The sequence below is a fragment of the Staurois parvus genome, unplaced genomic scaffold (genome assembly GCF_062004578.1).
Source record: "Staurois parvus isolate SC_StPar_1 unplaced genomic scaffold, SC_StPar_1.0 ptg000145l, whole genome shotgun sequence".
Classification (NCBI taxonomy): domain Eukaryota; kingdom Metazoa; phylum Chordata; class Amphibia; order Anura; family Ranidae; genus Staurois; species Staurois parvus.
Window position 1 is genome coordinate 15,190,125 of NW_028317941.1, and position 27,788 is coordinate 15,217,912.

At 40.0% G+C, this 27,788-nt stretch overlaps 1 protein-coding gene across 2 annotated transcripts in view; it reads right to left on the reverse strand.

The window, feature by feature from the left end:
* The window catches only part of POLA1 (DNA polymerase alpha 1, catalytic subunit), a 472,294-nt gene that overhangs the window by 405,710 nt on the left and 38,796 nt on the right, over positions 1-27,788 (reverse strand). For both annotated transcript variants that reach the window (XM_089673893.1, XM_089673892.1), the window contains exons 10-18: positions 25,303-25,475; positions 21,995-22,107; positions 19,102-19,218; positions 15,377-15,451; positions 10,610-10,748; positions 9,810-9,964; positions 4,996-5,080; positions 770-831; positions 581-670 (exon numbers count right to left, since the gene is read on the reverse strand). In XM_089673893.1, the coding sequence (XP_089530019.1) occupies positions 581-670; positions 770-831; positions 4,996-5,080; positions 9,810-9,964; positions 10,610-10,748; positions 15,377-15,451; positions 19,102-19,218; positions 21,995-22,107; positions 25,303-25,475 (1,009 nt within the window). The remainder of the gene's footprint in view (positions 1-580; positions 671-769; positions 832-4,995; positions 5,081-9,809; positions 9,965-10,609; positions 10,749-15,376; positions 15,452-19,101; positions 19,219-21,994; positions 22,108-25,302; positions 25,476-27,788) is intronic.

The window sequence follows — 27,788 nt, forward strand, 5'->3', positions numbered from 1 at the left end:
AAAGAGTAAGCATGTTGGGGAGCGCATGTAAATTTGCGCATGTTCCCAACTCACAGTAATGTACACCAAGCCGTAGACTGTGGTGCCTAGAGACTGAAAAGAATTTTCAAAGGCGCTATGACAGGTTGAGAAACACTGCCCTAGACCAATGTATAGCTTGATAAACTTGTTAAACAGATCACAACACTTTCCACCTCCACTCTTGCGCTGGGAGGGATGATCCATTAAATATTCTTACTTTCCTGACTCAAATGTGCCATCCCACCTGTGTAACGTGAAATTGTTTTGCTTGCTTTAATTGGGTTGCATCACTGACTGCTATTCCATTTACTGTACCAAGCTTTTACAGTAATAACTTATAACATACCGGACATTTAGAAAAATATGCAGGTTTAAATTGTGCACAGAAAAAGGAAGTACAAATGACATTTGACAACTTTTTAGGAGTGCAGATTTAACATGTGTACCCAAAGACAAAATTCTTTTATTCCAACATCATTAAAGAATGTATTGGTATATACATTTTTAATGACAAATATTTTCAACACTGCTAAAACAAAATTGCGGAGTTTATGCTCACCACAATAACATCTGGATCAATTTTGTGTACTTTCGCAAGAAAAAAGCCTAAGAGAGTCCTTTCTGTTGATGCAATTTCAATGTCTGCATTCTAAAAGATGAAATGGTAAAGTTACATTTGGGCATAAGCATTTCAATTCAAGAACTAATAGTAAAACCATGAAAGTAAAAAAAAAAGACAAATCATTACCTTTCGCTTCATTGCTTCTTTGTGATCATAGGGGAAAATGCAGTCACTGGGTTTAGTGAGAACTTTAGGAAGCAAAAAAAATAAATATTAATAAGTAGTAAACGTATTCTTCAATTTTTTAAATATTTTATAGAGGAATTTTATTTCCTATCTTAATGTAAGCCTATGAGTAAGCACATACCCTTACAGACAGAATATAGTTTGCCAGTCATGTAACTCTTCTCTTCCGTTATTAAAAGCGAAACATAATTCATTACAGTAACTTTTTTTTTCCCTTACAAAAATGGGAGAGAAAAAATTCCCTATTTGCACCTTTTTTTGTGCTGCAAGGCACCACTTTCTGCTTTACTACCTAGGCTAGGCCCTACTGCTTTCTGGGATTCCCACATCATACCCATCTCTTAAGAGGCAGTGTGGTAACAAGGGCACACACACACACACACCTCAAGATTAAGTGTATGTGCAGACTCACCACTACTGTGTGGTGCATCTACGCATGTGAGTTCTGCACATGCACATAGATGCTGCAGATCACTATAGTGCCCATATACCAGAAACTGGCAGAATTTGTGAGCATGCACAGGTGTGTCAAAGGGCTCTGCAAGGTCCCAAATACCTAGCAAAGACTGGTGATGCCTCTACAAATGCACTTTATTTTTGAAGATGGCTTCACAGAAGAGGGAGCAGGGAAGGGAAAGCAACAGTAAAGTTTCCCCTTAAGCAAGGAAGCAGAATTCACTAATATGTTGGCAGCCACTGGTGGGGGAAACTACAAATCTGTATAAAAAGTTCCTCAATGAAATTGAGGGACAACAAGCAAGAAAATGGATAAGAATAATTATATATCAATTCAAAAAATGGCACACCCTATATTTAAATGACAAAACAACTACAGAACTCAGCTGCAGATAGGTGGGTCTTCTTACTTACAAATATATGTTGCGCTCCTAAATACTTCTCAATAAATAATAATTAAATTATTCCCATTAAATTAATTCAAATTATGATACAAATAACTAATAAAAGTGTATAAATACCAAAAAATATTTAAATAAATAGTTTCAACTAATCAATCTCCTCCAAATAAATATCAAAATAATTCTACATGAAATCCTCCTCTAAAAAAAATATTTTACCAAGTGCTCATAAATCATCTATTAGTGACATGATGTACTTACTAATACCCTCAATTTCATTTATATTCATAATACCCTCATTTAATATAATAAAAATAGTAAACCAACTAATAACCCTCAACTAAAAACGCATTTAAATGATCCCCCATAAATAAAAAGAACCAAATGCTCATAAATAATTAGTAGTGATTAGTATGAATCCAAATATCATCAAAATAATAGTCCCATTGAATAAACAATTGTTTATATATATAGTGACTTGGTGCTGCATGTTCTTCAATTTGTGACTTTTGTGAATCCTTCAAATAGTGAAGATGTGCGCTCACCTCCTTTGATGCCTGCAATTAGGCTATACACGCTTTCGGTTCACTTTCCCTGGAACCTGCTGGACATATACCCATATAAGATGGGTCTTCTTACTGTTGTAGCTTGTCCAAGGGAAGATAATATTTACACCTAGAGGCCTTTCAGCGTGCAGTGAAACATCACATATGGGTTGGACGCCATCTACTACAGCCAAATCCACTCCAGGTCACCTACTACTATCCATGGCCAGGTACAATATAAGTGTTTGTTTTTTTTTTTTAACTGCAGAAATACTGCTACTGGGCGGTACGGGTGCGCAAAATCACATATATAAGTGAAGGAAATAAGTATTTGATCTCCTGCTGATTTTGAATGTTTGCCCACTCACAAAGAAATTATCAGTCTAAAAATTGAATGTTAGGTGTATTGTAACACTGAGAGCCAGAATAGCAACAAAAAATGCAAAAGAAATGTATGTCTAACAAATTATGCACACATTTGCATGTTCATGAGGAAAATAAGTATTTGATTCCCTTCACAAAACATGACTTAGTACTTGGTTGCAAATCCCTTGTTGGCAATCACAGAGGTCAGACGTTTCCTGTAGTTGGCCACCAGGTTTGCACACTTCTAAGGAGGGATTTTGGCCCACTCCTCTTGGCAGTTCCTTTCCAAGTCATTAAGGTTTGGTGGCTGACGTTTGGCAACTCGAACCTTCAGCTCCCTCCACAGATTTTCAATCGGATTAAGGTCTGGGGACTGGCTAAGCCACTCCAGGACTTTAATGTGCTTCTTCCTAAGCCACTCCTAACAAAGGAGTGGCTTAGGAAGAAGCACATTAAACAAGCAACAAGCCTTGGCCGTGTGTTTTGGGTCATTGACATGCTAGAACACCCATCCACGACCCATTTTCAATGCCCTGGCTGAGGGAAGAAGGTTCTCACCCAAGATTTGACGGTACATTGCCCCGTCCATCATCCTTTTTATGCGGTGCAGTTGTCCTGTCCCTTTAGCAGAAAAACATTCCCAAAGCAAAATGTTTCCACCACCATGTTTGACAGTTGGGATGATGTTCTTGGGGTCATAGGCAGCATTCCTCCTCCTCCAAACGCGGCAAGTTGAGTTGATGCCAAAGAGCTCGATTTTGTTCTCATCTGACCACAACACTTTCAACCAGTCCTCCTCTGCATCATTCAGATGTTCAGTGGCAAACTTCAGACGGGCCTGGACATGTGCTTTCTTGAGCAGAGGGACCTTACGGGCACTGGATTTCAGCCCTTGTCGGCGTAGTGTGTTACCAATTGTTTTCTTGGCGACTGTGGTCCCAGCTGCCTGGAGATCATTGACAAGATCCTCACGTGTAGTTCTGGGATGATTCCTCACTGTTCTCATGATTATTGACACTCCACGAGGTGAGATCTTGCATGGTGCACCAAACCTAGGGAGAATGACAGTTGTTTTGTGTTTCTTCCATTTGCGAATGATTGCACCAACTGTTGTCACCTTGTCACCAAGCTGCTTGGCGATAGTTTGGTAGCCCAGTCCAACCTTTTGTAGGTCTACAACCTTGTCCCTGACATCCTTGGATAGCTGTTAGGTTTTTCCATGGTGGAGAGTTTGGAATCTGATTGTTTGATTAGTTACCTGTATAAAAGACACCTGTCCACAGGAGCAAACAAGATTAGCAGCACTCCCTTTAACATATGTGAGGTTTCACTGCACGCTGAAAGGCCTCTAGGTGTAAATATTATCTTCTCTTGGACACGCTGCAACAGTAAGAAGACCCACCTATCTGCAGCGGAGTTCCTTCAAAATATATATACACACACACACACACACACATACATACATATATATATATATATATATATATATATATATATATATATACACACACACATACACATATATACACACATACACACACGTGATTTTGTATTTCCGGGTAGGGAGCGTGCACTCCCTGCCAGCGCCACCATTTGCGCCCATGACTGCCAATCACCGGGTCCCAGCCGGTAATTACTCGCCAGCGCCCAGTGATTGCTGAAGATATCCAACTGTTTACTAACAGTTCTCCTCCCTGTCAGCTCGGGCACACTGCACAGCCATCCAGAGCAGTGCGATTACAGTGAAGCACACTGACACAGCCCCCTAGTAAAACACTCCCAGTACACAGTTAACCCTTTGATTGCCCCTATTAACCCCTTCCTGCCCAGTGCCATTAGTATAGAGTCAATGCTTTTTTTTTTTTTTTTTCACTGATCACTGTATTGGTGTCACTGGGAATGTCAGTGACACCAAGTTACTTCCAACCAGTGTCAGAATGTCCGCCACAGTCTCGCTATAAATCGCTGATCACCGCCATTACTAGTAAATATAATCCCAGTATATATACTGCCATTTGTGAACGCTATAGCTTTCACGTAAACCAATTAATTTACAAGCATTGGGATTTTTTTTTTTAGCAAAGACATGTAGCAGTTAAAGTAATGCAGCGCCGTAACTCAAAGAATGGCCTGGTCAGGAAGGGGGGTAAATCCTCAGGAGGGCAAGTGGTTAACAGGACACTACAAGCTAGCATGATGTAACACCGTCTGGGAATGCCAAAGCCCGAAATTTTCCACTTGTCTGTATCTACGTTTGTATTGATTTTATAAACCGAGGATGGCAGTTAATAAGATGTAACACACAAGTCAATGCAAAAGTGAAAGATATTAAAAAAAAAGAAAAAAAAAACCACCAAGAAGCAGTGAAACATACAGATTAAAAAAAAAAAAGACCTACCACAAAAATGAGTCTGGTACGGAGGCTGAGGTGGTGCTTTATCAAGGGGGAATTTGTGATGAATCAGAGCAGCCAAAGCAACTATCTGCAAGAAAAGATTCCAAAACTGGTCAGAGAAAAGTTATGTCACAGCAGTGCTTTTGTATCTGGATAGCAGACTAGTCATTCATATTGTACAATAGTCAGAACTTTGGTCAGGCACCTGACTGGCTTTTAAAAAATGAATGTCTCATATATTGGCTGCAGCTTGATACTAACAATTTCATCACATACAGTATTCAGTTCTATAATGTACTGAATATGTACCATGGTGGCTGTGGAGTCTTTTCTTTCTCTTAGTTTTTATTGAGAACAATAATACAAAAGATAAGAACAATAAGAAGTTGTTTAAAAACACAGGAGCCTAAGTCTCCATTAGTTGGTAGAGCATCCTCAGAACAGAGCAATCAAAAATATATGTTACAGGACGAGGTAAAAAAATGAGTTCAGGGGAAATTCTCTGTGTTGAATAAGTAACAAAGTTGGACCTTACACTTAACGTGAAAATGCCTTAGATCCAGACATCATTTAAGCGTAATGTGATTATAACTCAAAGCGGTACCCAAGGTTTCGGTGTATACACCTCTCTCATAGGACCTAAAGGGCAATCAAGTGGTTTGTGCAAAAGATTAGTCAGTAACATCAACAGTTTGGAATATTGCATACATACATGGATAAGGAGACAAATCCAAAATGGAGAGAGCCACGAAAAGGAAGAATAAGAAAGACAATAAAAGAGGGAGGAAAGGAGGGAGAGAGGTGGGGTGGGGGTATTTTGTTTCTACCCCAGAGGCTCAGGAGCTCATGGAAAATATAACTAACACTGTTTTAGGTTACAGGTATAAGAAGCGTATGGGTGACCACGAGGATGGAATCTGCTCCCACCAAGGCTGCCAGGTGCGTAAGAATTTGTCGTGTGTCGGTTAGGATCGCCGTGAGATTCTCATTTACCAATGCACCATGTACCCAACTTTTCACTTCATTGAAGCCAAGAGCCAGAGACCTCCATGCTTTTGTGATCGTCTGTTTTGTCGCTACAAAAATGTGAGCTATTAGGATGAGTTCTCTCCTCATGATGCCTTCTATAGCTTTGTGAAGGAGTGCTGCCTATGAATCTTTTCACAAATTTACATGCAAGACTGCACTGACCATGCTATATACCCATATCCAGAACCATTTATCTTAGGGCACATCCACAATATACACTATATTGCCAAAAGTATTGGGACACCACTCCAAATCATTGGAGTCAGGTGTTCCAATCAGCTCCATGGCCACAGATGTAAAAATCAAGCACCAATGCTTGTAGACTGCTTCTACAGTTGTGAAAGAATGGGCCGCTCTCAAGAGCTAAGTGAATTCAAGCATGGTACTGTGATAGTTTGCTACCTGTGCAATAAGTCCATCCGTGAAATTTCCTTGCTACTAAATATTCCATGGTCAACTGTTGGTGGTATTATAACAAAGTGGAAGCAATTGGGAACAACAGAAACCCAGCCACAAAGTGGTAGGGCACGTAAAATGACAGAGCAGGGTCAGTGCACGCTGAAGCGCACAGTGCGCAGAAGTCGCCAACGGTCTGCAGACTCAATAGCTAAAGACCTCCAAACTTCATGTGGCCTTCAGATTAGCACAACACCACTGCATAGAGAGCTTCATGGAATGGGTTTCCAAGGCCAAGAAGCTGCATCCAAGCCTTACATCACCAAGTGAAATGCAAAGCATTGGATGCAGTGGTGTAAAGCACGCAACCACTGGACTCCAGAGCAGTGAAGATGTGTTCTCTGGAGTGACGAATCATGCTTCTCTGTCTGGTAATCTGGTGGATGTGTCTGGGTTTGGTGGTTGCCAGAACGGTACTTGCCTGACTGCATTGTGCCAAGTGTAAAGTTTGGTGAAGGGGGGATTATGTTGTGGGGTTGTTTTTCAGGGGTTGGGCTTGGTCCCTTAGTTCCAGTGAAGGGAACTTTTAAGGCATCAGCATGCCAAGACATTTTGGACAATTTCATGCTCCCAACTTTGTGGGAACAGTTTTGGGATGGCTCCTTCCTGTTCCAACATGACTGCGCACCAGTGCACAAAGCAAGGTCCATAAAGACATGGATTTGAGAGTTTGGGGTGAAGGAAATTTATTTGCCTGCACAGAGTTCTGAGATCCAACCCATAGAACGCTTTTGGGGAGAATTAGAGCGGAGACTGCGAGCCAGGCCTTCTCGTCCGACATCAGTGCCTGACATCACAAATGTGCTTCTGGATGAATGGTCAAACATTCCAAAAGACACACGCCTAAACCTTGTGGACAGCCTTCCCAGAAGAGTTGAAGCCGTTATGGTTGCAAAGCGTGGGCCAACTCAATACTGAACCCTACGGACTAAGACTGGAATGCCATAAAAGTTCATGTGCGTCTAAAGGCAGACGTCCCCATACATTTGACAATATAGGGTATGTTTCATGTTGCCTAGGCCTAACTGCGGAGACATTTTGCTATTCTTGCTGCAGTAAAATACCACCAAGACATTGCTTTAAATGAATTTTCCAGGGAGAGAATGTTTTGTGATGACCAAAATAGCGCCTCCCACATATTGTTCCAGATTTCAGGAGACTGAACGGTGCAGAAGTCTGTCTACCACTTCAAGCAACAGGATGGAGTTTGGGTGTTGAAGTTATTCAATATGGAAGAGTATAGTACGGAGAAAAGACCTTGGGTTGTAGGGCACGTCCGGCACTTTGTCTCAAATGCCATTTAAAGTTGCGACCAGTCATGGTTTTTGGTTAGTGATTCCAGTAGTTGGTGAATTTGCAGATAACGGAATTTATTAGCTTCTGGCAAACCATAAACATCTCTAAGTTGTTGGAAGGAAAGGATGCCTGGGAGGTCAGTAGGGAGTGAACCATTGTTAATCCACTACTGTGCCTCCAAAAAGTAACACTGAGGGCATTCCAGACACAGAGGAAATATGGGATATTTAAATATATCAAGAGGGGAGGGTGAGGAGATATTAAATAGGCCGTGTATTTTATCGAATCCCACATGGCAAGGATATTAGCCAGTACTGGGTTTAAGGGTAAAGGATGCAACTGAGACAAGAGAAAAACGCAGTGACAAGAGTGAGATGGGGTCTGCAACCAATATATCTTTAAGAATCCAAAAGGGGTGCAAACTAAATAAAAGGCGCTAGCTGTGCAGCAGTAATAGGTGACATTCAGTAGTCCTAGCCCTCCCTGGATTTCTGCTTGTAGAGCAGACTTCTACTAAATCTCAGCTTAAAAGAGCCCCATATAAATTTAAAGACGAGGTGCTGTAGTGACCGCAAAATATGCAGAGGGACCAGTACAGGCAAAACTCTAAATGGGTAAAGCAGCTTTGGGAGGAAAGTCATCGCATGTATATGTCCCATCCAAGAGATGTGTGCCTTGTCCTACATGTCAAGCATTCAAATCAATTTAATTGGGGAAGAGAGCGCGGTGGGGTAGTTAGCCTCATACAAAAATTAATATGTTGGAGTCAGTGTGATCCCTAGTGTACTGAATGGCAGGAGACCATTGGAAAAGGAACTGGTCTGGAATAGAGTGAAGAGTGCTTTTCGCCAAGGATATAATTAGCGCATAAGACTTAGTCTAAGTAACATGAAGGCCTGAAAGGGACAGAAAGGCGTTCAAAAGGGAGAGTAAATAAGGAAGTAAGACAAGAGGGGATGTCAAGTACATCAAAATGTTGTCCAGAAACATTGCAAACTAATGGTGCATGAAAGCCAGTTCAGCAGCAGTCTTTTCAAACATGATGACAAGTAACAAGATTGTTTTTTTTTTTTTAAATTCAGATGTTTTTCATTAAGTGAAAAAGAAAACATAACCCCCCCCCCCCTTGCACCCAGGATTCCCCCCCCCAAAAAAAAAAAACCCACCAGGAGATCTATACAAAAATGAAACATTTAGCAGTACAAAAATAGGTAGTTGCTGGTGTACTTAAGTGGGTCCTGGGTACTACACATATACCATATATTGCAATAACTCAAATTACAATGCAGTCTTCCTGTACAATGTCGCCATTCAAACATTTGCTGATACAAAATGCTGATTCTGAGTGGTTTCTTTTTTCCACCATTCAGAGATCTCCATCCATCATACCTCAAATTGGTTTGGTAATATAGTAAGGCACCTTAGCCCCCTTTTAGAGGGGTGGGAGGAGAATAATTACTGGTGGATATTGGATCATATACAACTCATAAGCTAGGAGTGGTGATCAAACCTGTAGGGTTAGCAAGTAGCCTATGCAATACCAGAGATCTAGGCGAAATTTCTGTAGTATTTAACCAAGACCCCCCATAGTCTATCAAACTCTACTGAAAACCCCACAGTTTAGCGTATACAAGTTTTTCCCTCACTAGCATGTTGTTGACTGCCTTCAGCCAACCTGAAAAATACTAGCCAACTCTGAGCAATAAGTTTACAAGCCTGGAAAAGGCACTGGAGTAACAGTATCTGATAAGTGGAGGGTGTAATTTCTTCATCCATAAATAACGAGTTTAGGGTCTAGAGAGTTTTTGCCAACATTTCATGTCAATTCTCAGCAGCGATCACAGCTAATACCCATATTCCTATCACTATATAATAATAGCTTTAAAAACTAATAGATCCTAAATAATAAACAATGTGTACCTTTATTGTAATAGAATATTGGAGACAAATTCAAATTTGGAATAGCTGGGTAATTTAATAAAACTGAATATCTAGAAGTCAAATGCAGTATCCAGAAAGGCCTGTAAATTGCATACCTCATTTTGATGAGTCTTTGGATTTTGGACAGTCTTCATACTGAGAGACATGACAATAACTGGAGGCGGTGACTTATGCTTCACAACATTCACCTGATCAGGCTTTGAGACCATCGCTTCAACCTTACACCAGCTAATAGGTTGGTTGTTCAGCTCTATGGAAAAAAAAAAAAATACATTTACACTGAAAGTTTTTTTTTATTGCTGCTTTACCACAAACTGGTCTCTGACTCAACACTCTGACTTTGCTTTCTGCTACACAAAACACAAGACCATGTAACCACATCTCTGAACTCTAAGTCAGCTGCGAAACGTTTGAAATTTTATTATTGAGGAAAAGAAGAAAAAAAAAAATGTTGCTGAAAGCAATTAGAAAACCACCAGAATGTCATTAAAACTGACGAGCACAATAGTCAGCACAACAAAATAACATACAGCAACAGTCCTTCAAAAAGAAACTATAAAAACCGTTCAGCCTATAATGCATGCTAAAAATATAACCTTACTTTCTGTAATAAAAATGTCTAATTCTAAACTAAGGATACTTTAAAGTTATGACGACCAAGTATGCCAAGATGAGGCATAACAGACACCCTGCTATACCTCATTATAAGTAGCTCTGCATAAAATTAAATAAAATCAGCTTGTAATACAAAAAGGCCCTTTAATCCTTTACTTTGGCACTTACAACCCTTCCAAATGTAGCAAGTAGGCGAATTGCCTGTGGAGAGCTCAAGGTCAAGCAAATATATATATAAAAACACGCATGTAAAATATGCAGAAAGAAGCCATATATTTACGTGGGCTCTTTATTTCTAGCCAGCTGGGCCCTTTTATCTTCCGACTAAGCAAGAAAAGCTCCAAGCTTGAAGTATTTGTTCCAAAGACATGTGAAAATGTTTCTCCTTTTAGGTCCTGAGGAAGTTGGGGCAAGTCTGCCTGCAAGGCAAAACATATCATAAAATAAATTTAGTCAAAAGGAAACAATTAGCCTAGAAACTGTATGTCCAACAATCACAGGCAATTTCTATTTTTCTTCTCAGCTAGCAGCTCACTTGCCCCCTGCCTGGAGTAGTTACTTTCAAGAGCTATAAAATTAGGTGTGGTAATTTGTGTCAGGATAAACTTCATAAAGAATAATAATTGTTAATCTCCTTAAAAATAAGATTAGTACAAAGTTAAAATGGAAAATATTAGGAAATCAGTAAGAAACTCGTGATTCTATGTGAAGCCTAGATACCACAATGCTGCCACCTTCCAGTTAAGGTCTAGAGTCTGCACTGCTTATTTCCTTGCATTTAGATATCCATAGAAAACAAATTATTAAATTTAGACTAACATCTGGAGGTTTGCTCAACAACAAAAAGCAGCAAAACTGTTAATTTGCCAATTTTAAAATAAAAATATGCTTAGTGTAAAATATCAGTATTTTTCTGCACCCAAGGTGGTGCAGGTAGCATGTACATATAAACAAGTGAAAATATGCAGCGCTATAATGATAATGATGAGCAATAAATGTCTTTGATAAAGTGTGTGTTACACGAAACGCGTTAGAGAGGTGCCCCTAACCTTTACCAGCACACCGCACGGCCTCACATATGGCCGGTGGCTCTATTGGATTGATTTATGTAAGTGTCTGATTTTTGTCTTTTGATGTCAACTTTACCTGAAGCAATAAACTACTACACTATTGGAGCTTTTCTTCTCTTGGGCTTGTTTCTTTCACTGGCGAGTCCCCCTTCTCCTAAGGTGCTTCTTCATACCTGATCTATGTATATTTGCATGATCCCCCTGATGGCTGAGATCTCTATTGCGGGAGACTGCTAACCTCTCCAGATGGCTGAGATCTGTGCTGCTGGAGACTGGTAACCTGCCCTGGAAGGATGACACCTGGTGGTTGGTTCCTGCCTTGACGACTTCATCCGTGTGTAAAGGTTCCATTCCCTGAGTACCAAGGAGTAGGTCTTATATACTCCAACGCACAATCATTTGTGCTGTCTGGTTAGTGCATTGTACACCTATTCTCACAGCCACAGCAATCACAGATATTCGCAAAATTTATCATACGAACTACAGCACAATTGTCACTATATGCACCTTATGGGATTTTACCTAAGACTGGTCTTTTTACCTTGTAGCGTTGTTTAACGCCAGTTTTGAATACCATTGTTTCATTTACCAACTTTCTTTTTTATTCATACACGCATATTTATTGCTCATTATTATAGCGCTGCATATTTTCATTTGTTTATATTTTCACTGAAGGATCTTGAGGTTTCCCTCTTTATGCTGGCAGCTACCCACCCATATCGCAACCCAGCGCTCATATAGCTTGTTCTTTTAGGTAGCATGTACAGTTGGCACAGATGTGAATGGCTGTATTTTGGTAAACAAATTTGAGCGTGTACACTCATGCACTATTCATGTATGACCTATTACTCCCAAACTCGTAAATTCTGCATTCGTACGAATACATCATATGCGCATGTGTTTACAAAGCATCACCATTTACCCAAAATGGCTGTGTATAGTTATTTCACTTTTCTGGCCGCCCCAACATTACACCTGGAGCTTCCCAGGTGCCAAAAACCACCAGATTGTATGTTATGCATATTATTCTTCAATACATACATGTGCATGTAGCCTAAAATATACACCTATGTTTTGCTCTGCACATAATAAGCAAATATGTGAGTATGATTCTTAACATCTGTGTTGCCTCCACCTCACCTGGTAGCACAGTTTTTTTGTTTTTTTTTTAATATTTTTTGTAAGAAAATGGCTCATGCCTTTTAGCTACATAGACAGTTCTTCTATAAAAGCTTCCAGTTTGTACTAGCATCCAGAGAAAGTTTAACAGGAAATAGTTTCTAATAAATTGTCATTTTCTATGTGAATGTTGATGACAAGTACATCACTGCAAAACAGTGCACTATATTTGGCTGCATGCATGCAAAATAGAGAATTATAAATAGCAGGTGTCGCAAACGTGCGCACCAGAGACTGACGCAGTCCTCCATTTTGTTAAGAATATCCATGTTGTCCCTCATTTTTCCCCCTTTCCTCTCTGTTTATTCACAAGGATATGTGTGTGTTGGAAGTGTCACAGGCCAGAGCCAGCAGGGGGGCTATGAGCTATAGTACCCCAAGGGGGCCTGGTCCTTGCTGTCCAAAGAACCTGTAAATTGTAACACCTCGTATAAGATAAGGTGAGCTTTCCCAGGAGTTCAAAGAACATTCCAAGGAAACACGACCAGATAAACACTTTTCAAAATCCATTTTTCCCCTATGTCTCATATCTTGGAATATGAGAGACTTACATAAAAACCAGACCTATCGTCAGATTGGCTAAGAGAAAACGAATTGAATGGGTCACTCGCCTTGTCTCGAATACATAGGAAAGCTGAAAAATAGATTTCGTGAACCGTTCAGTGTATAATTTCATAATTCATATTTAATCAATCCTCAGACGTGTCTGCATAATAATCTACCGGCAGGTGGAATGTCACTTGTGCAGATGGAAAGTTATGAGCCAAAATATGAGTTAAAAGAGATTTTGGCTCTAGTTCAGGTCTACGCCCAGACAACCCCTCCCTAAATGGGGTATTGGTCCTTGACTTCAGAGACACCCCCTGCTGGGGAGCTACAAAATGGGTTGTCAGGCCTAAGAGAGCTAAGTTGAAGATGTCTCCCATTTTAACATCAGTACCACCTGGGGAGACCCGTGCCCTTTCGCTCTGAAACTTGGATCTGCTAACCCAGGACTTTGGCAAGTACCTTAACCCTTTCACCTCTCTCTGATATCTCTTTGCTGTGCAGTTAGTCTCTGTAAATATTATATATATATATATATATATATATATAAAATATCTTAGTTACATCTTTTCTGTAAATATTTTTAATGCACCCGTTTGACCTTTTAGTAATAAATCTTTCCTTCTGATAGTGTTGAACTGTTTCTATAGCGCTTTATTGCAATTTACGAATTCCTGCCTCTAAAGAGGACGCTACTGTGTTTGTTTAACCCTCTGTATAACCGTGTTATACAGACGATTACCTCAACCATTATAGTGTTATAACTGATATCGCCGAGTTTCCTCTTTCTCTGTACAAAAAGGAGGTGGTGGCAGTGTGAACGGTTAATTGCGTAATTAACTTGACCAAGTAACAATCGCTCAGGCTGCCGGTACATCGATTGTGGTCCATTAGCTGGAAAATCGTTGTGCTGGGTGTGGTATTCTTACGCACGTGACATCGCGGTTTTAGATCGGCTAGTCCTTCGGTCACGAGTTTAGTGAGAAGGGCTGGGGTCTGACGCCGCGATCATGACAGCAGGTAATAAATACAAAAAAGTGGGATCGCGCATAGATCCTACAATATGAAAAGAATTTCATTTTTTGATTGAGAAAAACACCATTTTCCTCTGGGTGATCTATGTACATTGCAAGGATTTAAAATTTTGTTGCAGAGTCTTGTGCTGAGTGAATCTGTTTGGGAGAGGTTTCATAATTAATCAATCAGCTGCTGCACCTGCAGGGTGCTAATGAGGAAAATTGCAGGGTCTGCATACCTTTAGATGGGCCCTTTTGTTGCCAGGGATACCTAAAATCTGACTTGTATCTTAATGCAGATTTCTGGGAAAATCAGTGAGCCAAGCACACAAGCAGGAAATTACATTTTTGGGAGGCGTTCTGTACACCAACTATGTACAGAATTCCTCAAGGTAGCCAGATTGCATTTTACAGAAAATGACAGTGCTGCAGATTGAAAAGGAAAGGTAATTTTTAATAACATTCAATTACAATATGACTTGTGACGCAATTGTATACAATATTTGTTTTTAAATTTGCTTTTTTTTTCCCCCCAACAAATGTGGGAGTAACCCTTTCAGCACTATAAATTTGTAAACCGACTTGTTTTTACAGCATATCCCACAAATGCTCAATTGGACTGAGATCAGGAGAAATTGGTGGCTATGTCAACACCTTGAACTCGTTTTCCACAAACTATCCTTTAACCATTTCTGCAGTGTGACGGCATATTATCCTGCTGAAAGGCCATGCCATTAGGGAATGTTTTCAAACAGGGCTGTACTTGGGTCAGCAATCATGTTTAGGTAGGTGGTACATGTCAAGTCACATCCACACAATGGCAGGACTCAAGGTTTCCCAGAAGAACATTGCCCAAAGCATCACACTGCCTCTGCCAGCTTGCCTTCCTCCCATACCACATCCTTCTGCAGTATTGTAAGGGACATTAATGCATGCAGCCATCTACAGGATTCATCATATCAGGTCACCTTCTTCCATTGCTTCGAGGTTCAGTTCTGATGCCCACGTACCCACTGTGGCACTTTTGGCTGTGAACACGGGGCAGCATGGGAATCCTGACCAGTCTGCAGCCCCATGCACAAACTAATACCCTTTTTTATGCTTTCAACAAATCAGGTTTACTTGCTGATTAATATATCACACTGACTTTCAGATAGATGCCACTGTAATAAGATAATCAGTGTTATCTAAAATACAATATAGAAAACTATTGTCATGTTTGACAGTGCTACTTACTGAATATCGAACCTCCAGGTACTCTGAGCTGGCTGGTACATCTGGAATCTCAAATGCATAGTTCTTTTCCACTTTCTAAAATTAAGACATGCAAGGATATTTTCACACATAAAATATTACAAGCAGTTAATATTGCTATTTTGCACCAGACTCGGATAAGATTTACCTTTACAAAAGAAGATGGCTCAAAGACTAAAAGCCTGTTCACATCTTGTTTTGTGGTAAAGCGCATGTTACTACAACACAAGGCAACAACACCCCTTCACTGCTGCTCAATATGTGGCAACGCAATAAAAAAAATAAATGAACACATAAAGAGTGCATATATAAAATCAATTCATAAACATCTGCTCTTTTAATGGGTAGTTTCATGTCCAAGTAGTAATTACCAGCTTCCGTGCCACCCTATAGCAGAAATACTGCTACAGGGCAGCACCGGTGCTCAAAATCATGTATATACACACACGATTTTGCAGTTCAGGGTAGGGGGCATGCGCTCCCTACCCACGCCACCAGTCGCGGCCTCAGCTTTCAATCACCGGGTCCCAGCCAGAGATCCCCGCCAGCACCTGGCGATCTCCAAGGATTTCTGATTGGGGAAGAGACCTGTATGTAAACAATACAGATCTCTCCTGTCAGGTCCTGCACACTGCTTTGTATGGCAGTGTGAGCAGAGCCATACAAAGCAGTGTGTTTACAGTGTAAAGCATACACTAGTTAAAAAAAAAAAAAAATTCCAGTATATACAGTGCATCCAGAAAGTATTCACAGCGCTTAACTTTTGCCACATCTTATGTTACAGTCTTATTCCAAAATGGATTTCATTAATTTTTTTTCCTCAACATTCTACAAACAATACCCCATAATGACAACATGAAAGAACTTCATTTTGAAATCTTTGCAATTTATTAAAAATAAAAAAAAACATGTACATAAGTATTCACAGCCTTTGCCATGACACTCAAAATTGAGCTCTGGTGCATCCTGTTCCCACTGATCATCCTTGAGATGTTTCCACAACTTGATTGGAGTCCATCTGTGGGAAATTCAGTTGATTAGCCATGATTAGGAAAGGCATAAACCTGTCTATATAAAGGTCCCACAGTTAACAGTGCATGTCAAAGCACAAGCCAAGCCATGAAGTCTAAGGAATTGTCCGTAGGCCTCAGAGACAAGATTGTATCAAGGCACAGATCTGGGGAAGGGTACAGAAAAATATTTCTGCAGCATTGAAGGTCCCAATGAGCACAGTGGCCTCCATCTATAAATGGAAGAAGTTTGGAAACACCAGGAATCTTCCTCGAGCGGGCTATCCGGCCAAAATGAGCAATCAAGGGAGAAGGGCCTTAGCCAGGGAGGTAACCAAGCACCCTATGGTCACTTTGAAAGAGCTCCAGTGTTTCTCTGTGGAGAGAACCTTCCAGAAGAACAACCATCTCCGCAACACTCCACCAACCAGGCCTGTATGGTAGAGTGGCCAGACGGAAGCCACTGCTCAATAAAAGACAAAATGGCAGGCCGCCTGGAGTTTGCCAAAGGCACCCGAGGGACTCTCAAACCATGAGAAATAAAACTCTGGTCTGATGAAGCAAAGATTGAACTCTTTGGCCTGAATGCCAACCGTCATGTCTGAAGGAAACAAGGGCACTGCTCACCACCTGGCCAATACCATCCCTACAGTGAAGCATGCTGGTGGCAGCATCATGGTGTGGGGATGTTTTTCAGTGGCAGGAACTGGGAGACTACTCACGATCAAAGGAACGATGAATGCAGAAATGTACAGAGACATCCTTGATGAAAACCTGTTCCAGAGCGCTCTGGAACTTAGACTAGGTCGACGGTTCATCTTTCAATAGGACAACGACCCTAAGCACACAGCTCACATAAAGGAGTGGCTATGGGCCAACTCTGGGAATGTCCTGGAGTGGCCCAGCCAGAGCCCAGACTTGAACCCGATTGAACATCTCTGGAGAGATCTGAAAATGGCTACGCACCGACGCTCCCCATCCAACCTGATGGAGCTTGAGAGGTGCTGCAAAGAAGAAATGGAGAAATTGCCCAAAAATAGGTGTGCCAAGCTTGCAGCATCATACGCAAAAAACTTGAGGCCGTAATTGGTACTAAAGGTGCTTCAACAAAGTATTGAGCAAAAGCTGCAAATACTTCTGTATGTGTTTTTTTTTTCTTTCACTTTTTTCTTTTTTTTTTTTAATAAATTGCAAAGATTTCAAAACGAATTTCTTTCACATTATCATTATCAGTATTCTTTGTAGAATGTTGAGGAAAAAAATGACTTTAATCCATTTTGGAATAAGGCTGTAACATAAAATGTGGCAAACGTTAAGTGCTGTGAATACTTTCTGGATACACTGTATACTACCATTTGTAAACGCTGTAACTTTCACATAAACCAATTAATTTACACGTATTGGAAATTTTCTTTAGCAAAGACATGTAGCAGAACACATTTTGGCCTAAATTTATAATGAAATTAGATTTTTAAAAAATTTTTACTGGATATGTTTAATAGCAAAATGTCAAAAATATAGTTTTTTTTCCTAGGCTAATTAACACTGCCCCAGAAAAAAATCCAAAGCCCTGTACAAGCTAAGTCTCCTTGTATTCACTGCTTATACAGAGTGTTGCTTTCACCCCTGCTAGCACAACAGAGCAGCACAAAATTGAAAGTAAGGTCAAGTATGTGTGTTTGCTGAAGGCTGCAATAAATTAAAAAGCATTGGTTTGCTTTATCAGTAGTAACCTGTCAAATTCCCCCTTAACTTCTCATGTCTTTCTAGTGAATTCTAAATAGCTGCTACAGGATACTCTACTTAAAGTGGTTGTAAAGTCTGAAGGTTTTTTACCTTCATGCATTCTATGCATGAAAGTAAAAAACCTTCAGTATGCAGCCCCCCCCCCTACCACCTCTAATTCTACCAAAATACACTGATGTGCACGAAAGCGGCTGCTGTCCTGGCTCTATGCCTCCTCATTGGCTCAGAGACAGCAGCGGGAGCCATTGATTCCTGCTGCTGTCATTCATAGCCAGTGAGGAGGGAACGGGGGCACGGCAGAGCCGGTTCACACAGGTGCAACTTGTCATGAGATTTGAGAGTTCCAAATCGCATGACAAGTCGCATCCTATTGTCAGCAATGGAACTGTTCCAATTCGATTTGGAAAGTAGTTCCAGCACTATTTTCTGTGATTTCAGGTGCAACTTGCATAAACATCTGTGTAGGAAGAACGTGATTCTTCTGCGTTCAGAAGGATGTTTAATTGCCCCTAAACTCTGCTAAAAGCCTACAAAGTATGTATGCATGGACTCCTAGACTTTTAATGAATTGAATTCAGAGGCTTTGGTGAAAAAAAAAAATGTTGAAAGCTTCTAAACTCACATTTAGGAGCAGCAGTGTATAGGCCTTACTGTAGTAGCTCAGGCTAGTGCAGTGATTAATTACGGCTTCCAAACAGGTATCACATATGCATACCTGCATTGGGCCAAGCTGGTCCAATGTAAGTATGCAAAATACATCAAATACTGCAGGTAAACTTTAGTAAAAATGAATATTAAAGCAAGCTATACATTTTGTAAGGCTCGTGTAAGATGACATTGGGAGGTTAAATCTGAAAATGACCTCTGTATTGCTGCCTTTAGAGTTCTTTCACCAATGTAGCCTATACATAACCAAAACATTAACAGCATAGGATAACCAAAAGCACCAACCTTAGACTTGAATTTCATTATCTTATATTTTTCTGCAATACGATCATTGAATTCTTGATACACATTCATCATGGTCACTGGAACACCAGTGTCTTTTCCTGATGGCAACTGGATTCTCTTTAATTAAAAAAAAAAACACAACACAGAAAAATCACTATGTTGTATAAGCCAAAATCTCTAAAGTTTAATGGCAGTGGGACACCAGTGGTAAAAGCTCTCCTATTGCTTCCCAGGCATCTTTAGATCATAACAGCCACAGTCTTAAGTTCTTTAACCACTTGCTGTCTGCACACCATATATAAACGATGGGGAGTTCAAGTGGATAGAACAATCTCAGTTGTGCACGTGGTAGAGCTTACAGACCTGAGATCATCTTTTCAGTAAAAGTGATCCAGGTAGCTGAAAAGCTGCCCAACCACTTGTGAGTCCATGACTGGGGTAACTTACTTCAGGATAGACAGCAGGAGAAGCTCAGGGAACATCTAGCAGCATTTTGTTTCAGTTCATACATTCATTCTCGGCCTGGGCAGCTGGCTTGCTAATCAAGCATGATCTGGGCTTAATTACCTGCAGTGGAGGTAAGAGTTGATATTAGGGGCTAATAGACCCCTGATGTCCCCATAAAGAGAACCTGATGCTGCCATGCTATTAAAAAAAATAAAATAAAAACAAAAAGCCCTGCACACGCATTAACGCAAACACATGCATAGATCATACACGTATAAACACCAACTGTGCCACACATGTAAAGTATGATCACAATGAGATCAATAACTCTGGGGTCATCATTTGCCATTAACTATTAAAGGTTAAAATTGATAACCTGTGATAATTTCTAAACCATTGCCCATAAACAATTTTGAGTACCACAGCTATTTCCCATTTCAAGTGGGCGTGCAAACGTTTAAGGCTTGACATGTTTGGAATCTACTCTGAGCAATCTCATATTCTATATTTGGTAAAAAAAATGCAAATTTTGTGTTTATTAAAATTAATTTGTGTTTTTCTTAGTCAGACACACCAAGATAGATTGCAGCCACAACTACCAGAAAAATTGTTTGGGATACAAAAAAAAAAAAAAAACCACAGGTAACCTCTGGAGAAATTCTGGCTGCTCTGGAAAAAGATGGTGTGGTTGTTTCAAGGAGCACAATATGATACTTGAACAAAAATCAGCTACATGGTCGAGTTGCCAGAAAGAACCCTTTATTTCACCAATGCCACAAAAAAAAAAAAAAATCCTCGTTACAATATGTCCGACTACACCTTGACACGCCTCACCGCTTCTGGAACACTACAGTCTGGAATGACTAGATCAAAACGTAGCTTTATGGTTACAACATAAGCGCTATGTTTGGAGATTGGTCAACAAGGCCTTCAGGGACTTTGAAACATGGTGATGGCTCACTGTTGTCTTGGGGGGAATCAAGACGTGAGGTCTAAAAGACACAGGGAATCTTGTGAAACTGATGGAAAGATGAATACAGAATGTTATTAGAAAAATACTAGCAGCCAATTTGCATTCTTCTGCATGAAAGCTACGCATGGGATGCTCTTGGACTTTCCAGCATGACAATGACCCCAAGCACAAGGCAAATTTGACCTTCCAGTAGTTACAGCAAAAAAAGGTGAGGGTTCTGGAGTGGCCATCAGTCTTTTGACCTTAATATTATTGAGCCACTCTGGTCATCTTGCATGAACTGCATGTTTTGAGATCTCTTCAATGACTTTGCATGATCTGGAAGCATTTCACCAAAGACAAATGGGCAGCTATACTACCTGCAAGGACTCAGAGCCTCATGGACAATTATTATAAAAGACTGCATGCTGGCATTGATTCTAAAGGGTGCAATACACGGTATTAAGGACTAAGGGTATGCAGACTTTTGAACAGGGGTCATTTAATTTAATTGTTGCCATGGTTTGCTTTATGATTGTACCACTCTTATGACCTACAGTTGAATATGAATCCCGCAGGAAAAAAAGAAATGTGTTTTGCCTGATCACTCATGTTTTATTTATGTAATTCTATATTTCACCAATTCTCCAAGGGTATGCAAACTTATGAGCACAACCGTAAGTACCCCTAGCAATACTATAGTTTTCCCCAATCCATCAATATTAGTAACATACTTGGTAAGCATGTTACTGTTAAAAAAAAAATTAAGTTTAAAATTTTTTCTGTTTTTAAGGCATTCATGTGCCGAATTTGACCATTACATGTATGAACCACAGTGAGTGATCAAAATACAATATATTTTACAATAATGGTCCTTTAATAAGCCAAATGTTACCATTTACAGTTTATTTTTAGATGCTGAAATCATCTTGCAGTTTGATTAAAGCGTATTTAACCCAAAAGAAAATGTGTAGTATATTGCAAATTACCAATCCTTAGGTGTGAAGGCTGCATTAGGTTTTTTTGGCTCTCTTTCCCGCCATTATAATTTGTAATCCAGCCAGCAACACAATTCCTGTCTTAGGGTGCCTGCATCCTGGATGAACTAGTAAAGTAGACACCCTTGGACAGCAGAATTGTCAGTCTGGGGAGATGGTAGTGTTAGGCTAGTAGAGTTAGATGGACTTGGCAAACAAATTGAAGCAGGACTCCAGCTAATGCTTACAGTTACAGTACAGTTTTCCCTTATATAAACAAATAAAAGCAGACAGTTTAAGCACCCCTTGTCAGAGTTCGTCTTAACCCTCTAACTGTTACTTTGTTATTAGTCAACAAAAAACATTGTTCAGACAGAATTTCTGTCTGAAAAAAAATAAAAGAACAAATAAAAATAGAAAAAACGAATGCAGCCACAAGAGCTAAGAATTGGTAAACGGTTAAATAAATTAAAAAAAAAAAAAAAAAAGCTTAACATCAAGGAAGAATGGAGCTTACCGCTTCACGTGGTAGAAGGTAAATGGTTCGCTCAATGTTTTTCACACTCACACAGCAACTGACAAATGCTTCTGCTGACTCGATCCAAACCTTTCCAAATAAATACACAATACCTGTAGTATGGCAAAAAGAAATAAAGTACAGTAAGTTTGCTTTAATAGTACTGCAATACTTTACAGAAACAAAAATGACCCATCCAGCAACAATATGCTTAATTTAAAACAAACACTCCTGTTGATCGTCATGGCCATCAAAAGACCCAGGCAGGCACCCTTACCCTAAACCGAATATAACCAAGGTGGCCAGAGTTCAACTTTGATTTACCTATTTCTGGGACAAGTAAAACTCAGGACACAAGGCCCTTCATATTCAGGACTATTTGGGTCATGCTGCCACTTTGGAGGTGAACATACAGTGGCAGGAATTCCTTGCCTAGGCATTACCCCTCCCAGCTCAGGCCCTAGTTTTGTAGCAAACAAGGAGGAACAAAGTGGAGATGAATCTTTGTGATGTACTCCAAGAAAAACATTTCAAAGGTAAATTAAAAAAAAAATCCCAGTTTGTTATCTTAAAGCTGTTTTAAACCTAAAACCAAAATTGTATTATATTGCAGCTTACCAATAATTAGAAGTGGGGGCTGCATCAATTTTCTTTTCTTTGGCTATTTCCCCTTAGTTTTCAACTGGTGATCTTGCCAGTAACACAGCTACTGTATTAGTGAGACACAACTCTGGAGGAACAAGCACATGAGGCACGGCAGCATCACCAGTCTGAAGGTAGGGCAGTGTTCAATGTACCAGCAGATTTAAATACAACAAATTGAAACCAAACTACAGATCACTTTAAAATCCGTTACAGCAACCCGTTTTTTTCCCTCTTGAGAAAAAAAGGTTTTACATGAATAAAAGCTGACCATTGTAAGTATCCCTGCCAGTGTTAAATGGTCTGTCTCATCCATGTAAATTGATATATTATGCTGGAGAGCTTGTGCTTCTAAAAAATAACAGACTTACTGGGCAGATCAACAGATGAAAATAGAAGAAAGCCTAAAAAAAAGAAACTAATACAGCCATCACATCTAAGAATTGGTAAGCTGCAATATAATAAATGTTTGATCTTGGGTTTAATACTGCTTTAATCACATATTACATGACACCATGTCAATGCACTTTATAAAAAAATTATTATGTGGGATGCTCGACAATACTAAACGTGGGATTGGAAACACAACAAGGCAAAGCAAGCCCAAAATAGGATAGGGATCCCCAACTACAAAGGCGACTGTAAGACCTTTCACCCAAAACTGGCATCCAATGAAGGTGAACATCTACCTGGTAGTACTTGGTATAAAGGTGATGTAAAGATCAGGTAACAGCCCTACAAACTTGAACTGAAGCTTGAAGCAGAATCAAAACAGGAAGCACAGACACTTCAGGTAGACAGGACCTTGATTGAGAAAGGATAACCTTGCCCTTGATATCACACACCTGAGAAATGAGCTGACTCCTTGGTGTGATTTCACCCAGAAATGGTGAATCACAAGACAGCCTTTGTTCCTTGTGAGGACCCTCAAGTAGAATTAGGAGGCTGCAGACTAAAGATAAATTCAAACAGCATCCAAAGAGTGTGGTTTTTTTACATATTTATCCCATGAAGACAGGATACTGAACTCTGGAGTGAAATTAGGAATCATGGTCCACATCAAAAAGGTGACTACCATCTTGCCTAGCACCTTCATGAAGGCCCAAACCAAGGGACTTTTCAACAACCTCAGGAACTCCACCTGGAATTTAAGAGACAGGCCTTTATCCTGCAGAAACTGTACCTACGCCTGTGCCATGCAAGTAAGTCCAAGTACTTATGTCAGAACCAAAGTCAACTTCTGAAGATTCAGTACCCAACCAAACCTTTCTGGGACCTGTATCGTATGTTGGACATTTGAAGTCATCAGAGCGAATTGCTATCAAAGAAGCAAGTCGTCCAGGTTTTTCAAAATAGTGATACCCCAGGTCAACAATCCAAGCACCGGAGCCAGCAACTTGGCAAATATACTGGGAGCCATGGACAAGCCAGGAGGCAACATCACAAACTGGTGATACTGCACCATGAATTGCAGAAACTGTTTGCAAGACCAAAAAAAATAAAAAATCAGGATGTATAAAAAAAAAAACTTGGGACTTGGAATAAAAGATGTTGGAATAGAAGTTGAGAGACCTCTCCCCTCTGGCACACATGACGACCCAGAGCTGCAAAGAAAACCGCTCTTTTGTGGTTCTGAAAATATCCTTGAGCTTGGAGGGGGAAACTAGCGAAAAGGCTGCAGAGAATGCCTTTCTTGACACAAAGAACCAGAGGATTGTGCCCATGAGATAGTAGAAATACAAGATAAGGGCAGGGATTTATAGCTAATCTGACCCTTGGAGTGGTAATAAACCCAACAGCAAACAAATTGCAGCTTATGAATTTGTTAGATGAGGTGGCTGCATTAGTTTTCTTTTTTCATCATGTGTTTTTCAACAGAACAAGCTGTCCTGCAGATGTAGCAGAGTAACAAGACAAAACTATTCAACAATGATTGGGCACTTACAATGATCAGCTTTTCTTTATGAAAAATCTTTAATTAAAAAAAAATTAAAGTCTATATAAATTTGCTAGTACATCAAACACTGCCCTCCCCCCAATCTTGTAATGTGCCTATTCAAAGGTGTCTCTGTTGCTCCTTCACCCAGAGTGTAGGCACTCTAATACAGGAGGTGTGTTACTGGCCAGATCACCAGGTGCAAACAGAAAAACAAAATATTTTTGGTTGTGTGTTAAATACCCATTTAAGGGAGTCAAACAAGGTGAATGTGGGAAAATCTCCAAGACCCCAAAAAATTAAGTGGAAACTCAAGACATCCAACTTCGGTGGAATATTTTTAACAAGGCTTTTAAAAGTTGAACATTTTAATGTTTTTAGTAAACAAGGGGCCTATGGTGTAAAATACGGGATAAGGGTAAGCATGTGTATTACCCGTATTTCATTTCATCATGGTATTCGAAAAATGGACACTTGCCTCAAGTCCTATACCAATGCCTTCATGACTGGTCAATGCCACACTAGGAACACGAATCAACCAGGAACACCAATCAACCACTGTTGCTCTGCTCAGCGGTATGTCTTGGTGTAAAGAGCATGTGATTGGATTGTGAATAGATCTAATGCATATCTCCTGGGTCTGTCATCAGTAGCCTTTGTGTCTGAACTTATAGACTAAGCTATTGCACGGGGACTGGTATTTGATAAGAGAAAAAAAATTAATTCTTACCTGGCTGGTTGTACTGATCTTCATAAGCATCCAGCCAATAAAATCTGAAGACTTGATCCCCATCTTCACCCGTTACTAAAGGGAGGCGGCTGGAGTCTACCTGAACTTCAGTTGTCACAGATTCAGCCTCCTTTGCCATTTGGTCCCAGCAAGACTCGGAGACTGTAGAATTTCTGAAAAAGCCACAAATGTATTTGATCTGGGTTAGAAAACCTGACACATCTTCGACCAGTAAAAATGTAATTCCCATACTTATCACAAAAATTAAAAAAGGTGAACACCTTACACTTTTACCACCTCCATCAGTGCCCCCTTCCCACCCCCACACCTTCCCATACGCCCAAAAGTGAAACCCTGTCATGACCCTTACAATAACCTGCAATACATAGGTTTATGACTTAGTTATCTGTACTGTAATTCTTTGGTACCAAAAAGAATTAAGGAAAAACATGAAATGCTGAGCTAAGGGGCCTATGTACATTACTATTTATTTTTTTATTTATTTCAGGGACTTGTATAGCTCCGTCAATTTACTCAGCGCTTTACATATATATTGTACATTCACATCAGTCCCTAACCCTCAAGGGGTGTACAAGCTAAGGTTCCTAACTCACATTCATACATACACATATTAGGGCAATTTAGACAGGATCCAATTAACCTACCAGCATGTCTTTGCAGTGTAGGAGGAAACCGGAGTACCCGGAGGAAACCCACGCAGGCACAGGGAGAACATGCAAACTCCAGGCAGGTGGTGCCGTGGCTGGGATTCGAACCAACGACCCTAGTACTGCCAGGCGGAAGTGCTAACCATTTAGCCACTGTGCTGCCCTAATAATTATTATTATTATACAGGATTTATATAGTGCCAACAGTTTGCGCAGCACTTTACAAAATGAAGGTAGACATTACAGTTACAATACAGTTGGGTACAAGAGGACACAGAGGGCCCTGCTCAGTAGAGCTTACAATCTAGGCTTTTGTTTCAGAATTAAGAACTTCTACTTCCCTATACAAGTCAATGGAAAGGAAAAAAGCTTCTAGCATGGTAGGAGGTGGTGAAGTTAGAAGCTCCTGTGAAGGAAATCGGAAGCCTCTGAAAGTGATCTAAAATATAAGCATAATGTACCTCAAAGTACAATGTATTATATGCCCTTTTATCTAGAACATTGCACACAAACTAAGTACATATACCACTGCACAGAGTGACCCTTCTGCTACAAAACATTTATTTCAGAAACTCAGAGCTGTAAACTTTCTGCACGCGGTTAATCCCAACTTTTTTTTTTTTCTTTTTAACATAAAACACAAGCCTAGGCCATGCAATAATTACCATTTGATGGTTCCTCCCCTTTAATTATACTTCCAAGGTGAACACCCTACACTTTCCCCACCCCCTCAGTCCACGCTGTACTTACTATCCCATGGGTGATGAGCTGTCAGTGCCCATGAAACCATTATAGTAGTCCGGGGATTTAAAAATGAGAGGACAGACATGTGAATGGCTCAGCTGGGTTTCAAAGCACTTTGTGGACTGGACTGTGAGAGGCTACAAAACCAAGGATTTCAGCACCTTGTAACTCTCACTTCTACACAAGCACAGTGAGTTGGCTATATTACATCTATACTTACCTGGAGAGGACCCTGTTATCGTAAACGCATATAATTGAAGGGGATATCATTGCTTTGAGGGGATATCATCCGCAGGAGGAGTTTCTTATTGTGGAGAATTTTTTTGATCCTACAGGCACTTTGGCCTGTTTGGGTCGCTGCAAGGAGGTGAGGGGGCATTTCAGCCAGTTTGGGATATCTTTCGCATTGGTTGTCATGCACATCCACTTTATCACACGCACGTTTGGAAAAGTCATTGGATCACTTGGTGTTTATGTACCTTTCAACTTTTTACATATGTGTTTTCTATATATTTATAGATTTATTATACATATATTTTTCTGACACTTTTTTCATCTTTGAGTTTTTTTCCATCTTTGCATTTTTTGGCACATTTTTGTTGTTTTTTATACTCTTTATTTTTAGGTTTTTATTTTTTTCATTTTATATATACAGTCATGGCCGAAATTGTTGGCACCCTTGATATTTCTCCAGGAAATCATGTATTTCTCACGAAACGTATTGCATTAACACATGTTTTGCTATACACATGTTTATTCCCTTTGTGTGTATTGGGACAAAACAAAAAAAGGGAGGAAAGAAAGCAAATTCGACATAATGTCACACAAACCTCCAAAAATGGGCTGGACAAAAGTATTGGCACCCTTTCACAACTGCGGATAAATAAGAATGTTACAAGCATGTGATGCTCCTGTAAACTCACCTGGGGCAAGTAACAGGTGTGGGCAATATAGAAATCACACCTGAAAGCAGATAAAAAGGAGAGACGTTCACTTAACCTTTGCATTGTGTGTCTGTCTGTGCCACACTAAGCATGGACAACAGAAAGAGGAGACGAGAACTGTCTGAGGACC